Raw genomic sequence first — 11,120 nt, 5'->3', positions numbered from 1 at the left:
GGTCCCATTCATCACTTTTCTCCATAAGGCAATGCATCCTGAGTATCTGTTGCTTGTTTTATCTCTTGGCTAAAATTAGGCCTTTGAGTTGCTTTCACTTGCATCATTTTGCATGCCTAATTGAATTAGACTGATTGGAGTTACATGAAGAAGATGGTCACCATAAAAACATTTGCAGAAGGGTGAAGTGGCATCATGTGTAAGCAGAGGATCCACCAAAGAGTCCTCATTCATTCTCCTCACAGGGAAAAGGAGGGAATAATTAAACAGCGGACCGAGGTCATTTCTAAATGGTGTTTCGAGGTCAGTTTTAAATTTCCCTGCTAATGAGACATTAGTTTAATCTTCCAAATGGACAAGTGCCACCCCCTTCTGGCTGGTCTGTGGGAACTCTCTCCAACTCATAAAACTCATCCTCTCCGATCTGATTTTTCCTCTGTTACTCCCTCAATGTACGTCCTCCCATGGGCTCTCCAACTCTGAATGGATAATGAAAGGCCAAAGGTCAATGTAGGCCCCAGGCTTAGTTTCATAACCTGTAGGGTGTGATGCTTGTGAACTATATAAATCTTGTTACAAACATCGGAGCGTGACCAGAAGTACATTTCTGCATCTTTATGTATTTTTGTTGGACAAATTAAAAGAGGCAATTTTCTTAAAAGGCTGTAAATTAGAATTTTTTCCCCTGTTTTATTAGGTATATCCTGCTTTTCTGAGATGTGAGATGCTTATTAGAGCATAGAGTGCATGTCATACTCATTAAAAGTGTTTCCTGAGTCACATTCAACTTTAGCTGAGAAGTCATCATCTGCTCACTTTCTACAAAGTTTCTGAGCAGATCCTGTTCAGATTTCCTCCAAATCATAGAGGCCAGCCACCAACAAGGACTTCAGCTAGCATCAAAAGGAAAAGGAGGTAGTAATTAATGTTTAGTAGTCAATTAAATTTAGAGGTTTCCAGTAACTAATTAAGAAGTGCCTAAAAATCCTATGTTGAGTCATTACAACTTAACAATTTGCTTTTCCGAGCTCTGTAATGAGTAGAACTTGGAAAACGGCTTTAACCAAAAGCATCAAACTTGAGCAAAAGTATGCCCCCCCCCCCCCCCCCCCCAAATCAGACGCAGAGTACATTACCATGATTGTTGTCACGACAACAGTCCTATTCTCCATCGCTGAGCTGTCGTTGGACAGCGGATTCTCGTTCAACACAAGCTTGTCGATGTCGTTCCAGTAGCCAATCTGAGGAAACAAAAACCGTGCAAAAGTAAAAGTCAGAGCCTGCAGACACTTACGCAGGAGAAAGGGTAAGTAACTAATGCATCAAATCAAAAATAACATAAAAGGCTCAATAAAAATGAGTAAAAAGTATTTTTTTAATTTTAAGAAACACTTTGATTATGAGGAAATATTGAGTTACTTGAATTATACTTTATATCTTTATTGAATTCACTTTGTGTTTACTATAAATACTGTCATCTTTTCTTTCTCTGAAAATTTTCATGAAGAAAACTCATTCATTTGAAATTGTTTTCTTTAGAAAATGCAGAAGCTTAGGAATTGTTTTGTTTTGCTGTGATCAAACATTTGACAGTAATTGTGTCAAATACATCTAAAAAAAGCACAAATTTTGGAATAAAATGAATGTAAATGAACTTTTGTGAGATTTATCAACATAACAAGAACAGTTTCCTTTTGCAAGCTTCTACAAGAATGATCCTTAGTGACACACAATCATAAGATTTAGAGATAATATATATGTCAAAATTTGCTGTTTTTATTTTTTTTAGTATGATGAAGCTTGAAAGAATGAAGTAAACCACACATCCTTGTTGTAGTTTAAAGCCAAGAGGAGAGCCTACCTTCCGTGGTCCATTGCTCTTCAGTTCGAACACGTCCATGGTGTAATTGATTCTTCGACCAAAGTGATCAAACTGGATGTTTCCGGTGAGGCCCTGAATGCGAACCTGGATTTATAGCAACAATAAAAGTAAGGATTGGAAAACTCATAACAATTATGATGAAATCAAAACAAAATAAATGCCTGCATGACTGAAATCTTTTAAAGGAACATTATTGTAAGACTTGAATGAGTTTGATGTGCTGCAGAATTTTATAGCCCTTACACACTAGCAGCAGCTCCACTCCACCTGGACCGGGTTGGGAGTTTTCTCATTTAGGTAGCCTCGGATTTTCCCGAGCGCAACTGGACGTCATTTCAGCCCTCTTCTCGAGGAGGTCTGCCTGGAGCCAAACAGGGCCGACACACCTACTGCTGACCGACTGGTCGGCTCAAAAGCATGCCCACTATTAGGCGGAGCTTCCAATTGGTGGATAGAATCAGCCCGCAAGCGTGATTCATTATCATTCTGGATGCTGTGGACATAACGAGACTCTGACTGAAGCCGTTTTTCCATGTCACACACACACACACACACACACACACACACACACACACACACACACACACACACACACACACAGCACTGCCAGACACAGTGAAGCAGGATGCAATATCAGAGTTAGAGTCTCCGAAGGCAAGACTGCTCAGGCCACTTTTGTTTAATAATGGAGACATCAAGGCAGTGAAGAACAAATGCGGCCGGGGCAGAGTGAAGTGAAGCTGACGCTAGTGTGTAAGTGGCATAAATGACCAAGTTCACAACTTTTTTTCAACAAGTCTGCAGTGGTCTTTAGTGTAAAGAAATGCCTTGTGAGTCAATGTTTGTTGAAAAAAAAGCTCTGGCGCTCCTGTTTCAGGAGCTAGAAGTGAGCCGGAGCAGAGGGAAGCAGAAGGCAGAATTTGAAGGCTTATCTCCTGATATTTGCATCTGATTGGCTAACAGCAAAGCAAATCTACCACTGACTCTGTTTACTATAATGTTAATGTTTTATCTCCATAAATAACACAAACCTGGAGAAGTTCTGCTGTGTGGTGGAGTTGCTACTGCTAACTTTCTCTGCTGTTTCCTGGATGCTAAACCAACAACAGCCTTCCCCTGTCCTGAGCCAAGATGGGTGAGTCCATGAATGCTAATGTGCGATTGACTGAATTTTCTAATCTGAGTGTTTCCTTTTCTTTTTTCGTTGCTAATGCAGGAAAAAGGGGATAAGTCTGGTTTTACGTTTAGCCTGCATGTTTGACAGATAATTTATAAATAAAAAATATAAAGTATAAAATTGCTTCTCATTGAACTTAGTCTTTGAGGCTATGTCCTTAAATCTGAAGGGTCCTTGAACGCCAGAGCCGAGTGAATGTGATATTAATAGAGACACCAGCTCTGCGACTGCTGGCCTGACTGAAGTCAGCCTTGATTCATTTAGAAATAAAACAAAAAGAAACGATGCACCACCTCTGGCTGACCATTACTGGAACAGACAGAAACTGTAATCAGAGCTAAAGTGTAGAGGAGTGATAGTGATCACCATGACCAGCAGTGGTGACTCTGCTTTAGCTCATATCATTACAGCTGTGATGCACTCTGCTGTTTCTTTTATTAGCATTAATAACACCTGCTACAAGTGTCCCCACAATTTAGCTCGATACCTGAGTCCCTTTCATGTGTTTGTAACGCATCGAACAAAGAGGCACAGCGCGTTTGAATGCTATCGACTGGACATGCACAAAGGCTGAACCAAAATGACCATCCACAGTCTGCTCAAAATCCACTGAGCTCCAGCATCAGCAGCCAGGGAGAGCAGCTGCAGCTGTGCTCACAGCCAGCAGCTGGATACTGCCACAGATTACCCTTTTAAAGGGAGTAATGAGCAATAAATGCATCACATGAAGTGTCAGATCATCATTCTCCTTTATGTAACACACACTGAGCGTGTCCGTAAATAGCCAGCATATTTTAACTCGTCTGGACCCGATACAAAATGTGAGCACTCTGGTCCTCACAGCAAACGGATGTGCAAGACATGAATAGTTTAGGATGGTTTAATAAGTCTTCTACTGACAAGACATTAGAGACTGATGTCAGTAGCCTGTTCCAATGACACATTTAAGTATTGTCCAATATCTTTACTTAGACATAATAAAAATTGAAGAAAACACAAGCAGGAGCTTGTTTTTTCTGAGTTTGCTGACCTGTTTGAGAGCACGCTCCATGTCTATTCCTTGGTTCCAGGGAGCAGCCGGATTAGCCAGGCAGTCACCAGCGTTGCCACGGCGACTGATGTCAATTTTTTGGCGACGAAGGTTACGGAAGGCCTCAGCCATTACCAGGACGCCATCGTATGTCAGCGATGAGGTATACTGTAAAACAAATACACAAATATACAAAATATTTCAATAACCGTTACAAAACTGACATCTTTTGAGTTTTTTTTAATACAGATGTGATGAGAATTATTATTATTTTTTACTAGAATTGAAATAAACCCAACAACTGCACTGCAGGAAACAGGCCGTGCCAATTCAACCATTACTCTAAGTGCTGTGACTTTTATTTGACTTTGGGTGTTAAACCCTCAGATAATCAATCATCACCATCATAAATGTAACCTCACTGTAAAAGTGCCGGAGTTCCATGGCTTAGTGGCTCCATAGGCATCTGAACACACTTAAAATGACATTAGATAGATTGCATTTTTTTGAGGGACCATTGAAAATCCTACGTCCAATTTCATCCCAAAGCTATTGACACGTTGTTTCAAGTTAATACACAGAATATTAGGAACAGACGATGTGCGTAAAAGGCTTCTAGGCTCAAAAAGAATAAACTCAGTCTTTACCTCATTTAGAGACAATTTACAAATTGGACGTCCATGTCTGGTCCTTTTATAGATCTGACAAATCAACGCTGAAAAATCTATCACAAGGGTAGAAGATAAATGGAAAATAGGAGGGGCTCCAGGACTGAGCCCTGAGGCACTTCCCCAAAACCAAGGGTGAGGCACAAGCTGCACGCTAAAAACGCTATTCTCCAGGTATGAACAGAACCAGTCTAGTACAGAGTCCAAGAGACCAACCCACGACCCTAGACGTTACTATACTAAATGAGGACCTCTAAATTCCTACAACTTGTGAGTTTCTATAAATGCATTATAATAAATTCTAAGTTCTTAACACTTCAAAAAGTGACATAAATATGATAAAAACTATTTTGAATTGAAAAGCTTAGATGAGGCATTAGGAGTCTGAAACTTTTCAAAGTGTGTGCTCTGACAAATCATTCAACAAATCCATCAGAAAAATAAAGGCTTCGGAGCTGCTAAGACATATTTACCGGCAGAGAACCGCTCATCCCACCCAGAACACACACAGAGTGCCACACAGACACAAGCAGTCAAACACACAGCAGGCTGCTTTCACATCACACTGGAGACAAGGGAAGAGATGAAAATGGGAGAAAAGAGGGAAGTCAGCAGAGATCTTCTGTTTTTCTCTGTAGGTAGTTTCTCTCACTGACACCTTTTGATTTGTGCGCCACAATGTGAGCTTCGGAGGAGCCGCACGCGTCATCCTGTTTGTGATCTTTGAAACTGAGGAGGTCTTTAGGAGAGGGACTGACAAGCCTTGGCAGAGAAAACATTTTCAGTCAAAACTGTCACACTGTAGTTTTCTAAGTTTCATAACAAAACCATTTTCAGAGCACATAAAACTGTTGAAGTTTTTAATCCAGATGATCCAGATTATGCTTAACACTAGCTACTTAAAATAGACAGTTCAGGTCTTTTGAGGTGTGTTTCAGTAAAAATGAGTCTGAACAACTAAAATCTTACCCATTTATTGATCAACCTCAGTTTGGAGAAACATCAATTACTTCCGCCCAGAAACATGATCTTCTAGCTAATCTGACTGGGGCCAATTCCAAACCGTATCCTCAAAGATTTTCATGGCACATAATGTAAACAGTGCTTTATAGTAACCACGAGTTTCGCGTAAAATGTTTATTTACGTAAATTATGTGTTTATTTGTTTGAAATGTCAGATTTACACAAAAATATCTTTAAATCATTTCTGCCAGCTGTGGTGACGGCAGGAATAGCAAGGCTTTTTCAGGGTGGCAGTTGCCACCCTATGCCACCCCAGTAGATCTGCCCCTGGTAACAAACAACATGTTCATTGATCCTATTCTCACACATTTTCATTTAAGAAATGTGAACAAATCACATTTTCTAAATAGATCGTCAACCAGTTGTAGAAATGATGAATAAAATGATTTGAATGTAGATACACAATGTAAAGATGCTACATTTTAAACATCACTTTACGTAGAACAACCTGGACAACACTCCTCTGGTTCTGCAAAGTTAGATCTATTACTGCAGTGGTGGAAGGTGGTGTGGCTGTTGCCACAGGACAAATAACACAAAAGAAAGAACTCATGGTTACTGATACAGGGAGGAAGATTAGTGGAGCAACTGGGCTTAACCTAAAAAAAATAATCTCACCTTTTCAATTATGCGTGCACATAAACAACAGGCCCTGGTTGTTTGTGCATAACGAGAAGAATTTACTGCAACATCTTAATATTTGCAAGCTGAAAACAACAATTGTGGCAGCTACAATTATGGGTAACTTTAGGAATGTTTCAATAAAATCGTAGCAAAAGGAAAAAAGAGCAACAGAACCATACGCAACCCACAGGGGCTTAAACAAGATCCACATTCACCCATATATTGTCAAGTTGTACTTAGAGATTTTCAGCACATTGGGCACATGTGCACAAGTGACAAAACTTTTCAGAAGCAAAGTTAAATCCAGATAAGAAATTGAAAAGTTAATTTGAACAAACAAATCGGCCTTGAACACGAGTCTGGAAAACTGTTACGTGCTTTCTGAGTGACTAAACTTTGATAAAAGAACCAAATCTTATTCTGATCATGCAATCAGAGAGAGTGCAAGGCTAAAAAAGGCTGAGCAGGAGGGAGTGTGGTGCTGTAAAAAATGTCTGTGTGATGGTATGCACTGAGGCTAAAATTTTGTGATATTATTATATTCCTTTACCAGGTCAGTGATCATTTCATTACATTTCAACAGAATCTCACTGACTCAAAAGCTCATTTCAAGGTACACCAGTGGTTAAGAGACTTTGATTGATCGCCAAAAGGAGTTCCCTTAACAGCTGGTCTCCAAAGCTGAGGGGACAAGTTTAAATTGTGCTTTTCATGCTGTACATTATTGCACCAGATTTTCACTCGACTTCATGCTGCTGGCCGGCTCAAGGCAAACTGAGCTCAGGTTTTATGCAACACAAAACAGCCAGGGGCAACTTCCAGACATTTATCGTCAGTAGAGGTTGTCTAATTTTGTGTAATCTTGTATAATACTTGAAATAATATTTCCATATTAACAAAAATATAACTTTCTATAATTAGATCAGGAATTACTTCTCATTTATTTTCAGCTCTGAATTTTGCAGCTGTGTTTATTTCTTACCATCAAAACAGTTTCATTGTGTCACAATCAGGCATAATTGGCTTACTCTATTGGAGTGTAAAAATGTTGTTATTGTGCAATGGGACAACTGATTTGCTAATGATAATCCATCACATGAGTATTACAGAGATGATTAGCCAATTAGCAATGGCCAGTGGGTGAAATATAAGCCAATAATACAAATATACACCATAAACACACAAGTTCCTACAATTTACAGGCTCCAGATGGCTCTCAGCATTTACAGTCTTAGAGCAAAAACATTTTCTGCACTTTTTTCCTTGGCTGTTTATGAGCCAGGAGGCAGGTAACTTAGAATTTCAGTCTGATGTATTTTTAATGGGTAGGTGGACATATTTCCAGTTAATATATGCATCTCTACTTGGCTTCAGGTCACTAACCCGTCAATAGCTGTGTGCTTTTGAGTGTGAGAGGGACAAAGACAGGGACAGAAAAAAGGAAGGAGGTCTAAATATAGATGTACTAATGCGAGAGAAGGAGGGACATGAATAGAGCGAGAAGACCTGATGCTTGACAGAGATACATGCAGTTTAATGAGGTAAGGAGGCAGAAGAATGCTTCAGTCGTGATTGTAAATACAGAGCTGGAGACAAACAGTGAAAATGTTTCGTGCCAGAATAAGTTGACAACAAATATGCAGAGGAAACAATAAGGCCTGAAACCGTGTGAGAAAGAAACTTTATGAACCTTTAAAGTAACAAATCAGCTTCTCAGATATCCACGGGTCACGCTCTGATTGGCTAAGAAGCTGCACTGAACGAACCACAAAACCCTCTGAATAATCCAAACACAGCATATCACCCTGCAACTGCACACCTGGGTGAGAAACCTGCGCTTCTTCTTTGTTTTATAGTTTAACCACCAATGCCAATGCTTCTAAGTGTGCATGCGCGCATGCGCGCGCGTGTGTGTGTGTGTGTGTGTGTGTGTGTGTGTGTGTGTGTGTGTGCGCGTGTGTGTGCGGGTGAACATGAGAACCAAGTGCTTAGCAATAATCAAATATTCAGAGTTAAAAGCTGAATTTAGGCTGAATTTATGCAGCCAGACATGAAGTGGTGAAGTAGATGCATATCATGACAACCCCATCTTATAAATAAAAGGTAAGTGGACTCATCTGAACAAAGACTTGTGGGTTGGGAGTTTCAGGTTTGTGAGGCATCAGAGGGACAATTATCCCAAAAATGTTGTTGGAGCCACTAGATCAGGATATATGTCCCTGATCACATTCTGGATGAATGAGAATCTACAAAAACATTTAACAACACAACTCAACCTCTAGCAACCTATACTGGAAAACCTTTTGGATGAAAGGTAAAATATAAATCCCATAGATTCCTATACATGAAAACATCCAAGCCCACCAGATGTTAATGTGTAAAGGTCAACTTTCTTCGTATTTTTTATACATTTGCAGTGGTCTCAATTGAATTTCCCTCTGCCATTAATGAAGTATTTTTGAATTGAATTGAATTGAATTTGAATGAATGCCCTGTAAGTTGTTCTCTGGGGAAGAAAAGCTCCAGTGCGCCTGTTTGAGAAGTGAGCCAGAGGAAAAAGATGCTTCAGCTGACAGGATTCGGAGTCTTATTTCCTAACATTTTGACATCTCTCCTCTGATTGGCTATCAGCCAGTGACTCCACCACTGACTCAGTTTTCTCTGCAACGTTGATGTTGTATCTCCACAAATAACACAAAGCTGAAGTAGTTCTGTCATTGGGCGGAGTCGCTAATGCTAACAGTTAGCTTCGACTAGTTTAGGCATTCTCTGCTGATTCCTGGACTTTTGAAATCCAAGCGTTTCACCATCTATTTTCTATCAGAAGCGAACACAGGAGATTGGTGTAGGAGACTATTTTCGTGTTCAGCCTGCATGAAAAACTCAGAGTGACTGATTATCAGAAATAATAGTGTGTAGCGTTATTAAGATCCTATTGTCTGCCCTTAACAGCTGTCCCTTCACACAGTAACATCGCCAAGGTCGGATGCTGGTTTCAGTATGTTTACATTCCAGAAGAGGAGAAGAAGAACGCTTTCCATTAATTAATCAAAGTACTTTATTCGTGATAAAGCTAATCAGAGCATATGTTGATCATTAATAATCAGGTGAATGATCTGTGAAATAAAGATGTCAGGAGTTATGTGTTTAATGAATAAACAGGACTGCACCAGACAGACTGATCTGCATTGACATGGAAACGCATGACACATTGTTTTCAACCAATCAGAACTTTCGTCTGTCATAGAGAGAATCTGGGTTGTTTACTGAAGTTGTCCAATCCGGTTTACTAAGATTTGTAAACAACTAGGGGATATAAAACAAGGCAACGCCATTTTATACTCAGTTCCATTTTAACCTCAGCTCTGTTCAATCTGAGCTCCAAAGGAGTTACATCATACTCTCAACGTAGTTTTCAACCAGCTCTCAATCCATCACCGCCAAAGGAGAGGTACAGCCTGGCCAGATGTACTTTCTACTTTAAGCTGAGAACTGTCAAGCTGGAGATTTCCGTCGTTTGAACAACAAGACGACGTTCCTTCAAAATAAGAGTGAACTCGCTGACGCCTGCCGCTGCTACCGGAGTCGACCCACAGACGGGCTTTGTAGTGCTGCGACCGCTGTTTCACCAGCTCCGGTACATCCGAGGGTCCGAGGACCTGGCATTTCCTGATCTACACGGGAGGCTCCACAGGGTACGTGGTTACGGCAAAATGGCGGCTCATGTCATCAGCTTCTGAAGCCTCGTGGTAGCCTAGTCATAACAACCAGATTCGCTACGCCAGCCTAGAGATTCTGAACAAAACACACACCCACACGCCAACACTATAACATTCAAATCCATATGCATCCATCATTGCGATAGTCCTGGTAGATTGTAAGAATTTATAATTATAGAAATTAAAGATTCTTAAATGATCCCAACTCTCTCTTTTCTTGTCTCTCAGTCAATACAGAGTGTTTAAGTAAACTCCCTGATGATAAAAACAACCACTTCTGATTAATTACTTAGATCTAATTACAGTGTATAAATATACAAACTACAGATCACTACAAATAAAACAATGGTTTCTTAGTGAAGCTGCTCTTTACCAATGAGACTAAATGACAGTAATTCAGATTAACTGAAATTTCATGTTGTGTCACTAAATGGTGATGATCTCAACATCAAAACCAAATCAAAAGTAAAGGAAAAACAGTCTATTCAGGTATTAGTCAACATCATTCACCATTTTCATTGCTTTTCAAGGATCACCAGTAGGTTGCCATTTTTAATTTCTACTCTTTCTTACACTCCTCCTTGAACCGTCACCTTATCGTGGTGGAGGAGTTTGAGTGCCCTAATGATCCTAGGAGCTATGTTGTCTGGGGCACTTAGTGCCCCTGGTAGGGTCTCCCATGACAAATTGGTCTTAGGTGAAGGGTGAGACAAAGAACGGTTCGAAGGATCTTTCATGGCGGTTAAAACGAAGAGTCGGAGTACCCGGCCCGGAGGGTTACCGGGGTCCCACCCTGGAGCCAGGCCTGGGGTTGGGGCCCGTGAGCGAGCGCCTGGTGGCCGGGCTTTCGCCCATGGGGCCCGGCCGGGCCCAGCCCGAACCGGATACATGGGCTCGTCCAACTGTGGACCCACCACCCGCAGGAGGAACATGAAGGGTCCGGTGCAATGCGAATCGGGTGGCAGACCAAGGCGGGAGCCTTGGCGGTCCAATCCCC

General features: G+C 40.8%; 1 protein-coding gene across 6 annotated transcripts in view; it reads right to left on the bottom strand.

Annotated features, from left to right (window-relative positions):
* Nucleotides 1–11,120, bottom strand: part of gria4a (glutamate receptor, ionotropic, AMPA 4a) — a 195,887-nt gene that overhangs the window by 96,624 nt on the left and 88,143 nt on the right. For all 6 annotated transcript variants that reach the window (XM_015951696.3, XM_015951695.3, XM_054742742.2 and 3 more), the window contains exons 8-10: nucleotides 4,090–4,257; nucleotides 1,862–1,966; nucleotides 1,137–1,241 (exon numbers count right to left, since the gene is read on the bottom strand). In XM_015951696.3, the coding sequence (XP_015807182.1) occupies nucleotides 1,137–1,241; nucleotides 1,862–1,966; nucleotides 4,090–4,257 (378 nt within the window). The remainder of the gene's footprint in view (nucleotides 1–1,136; nucleotides 1,242–1,861; nucleotides 1,967–4,089; nucleotides 4,258–11,120) is intronic.

The sequence above is a fragment of the Nothobranchius furzeri genome, chromosome 13 (genome assembly GCF_043380555.1).
Source record: "Nothobranchius furzeri strain GRZ-AD chromosome 13, NfurGRZ-RIMD1, whole genome shotgun sequence".
Lineage (NCBI taxonomy): Eukaryota > Metazoa > Chordata > Actinopteri > Cyprinodontiformes > Nothobranchiidae > Nothobranchius > Nothobranchius furzeri.
Note: the sequence above shows the minus strand (reverse complement) of the source record. Positions and strands in the feature narration are given on the sequence as shown.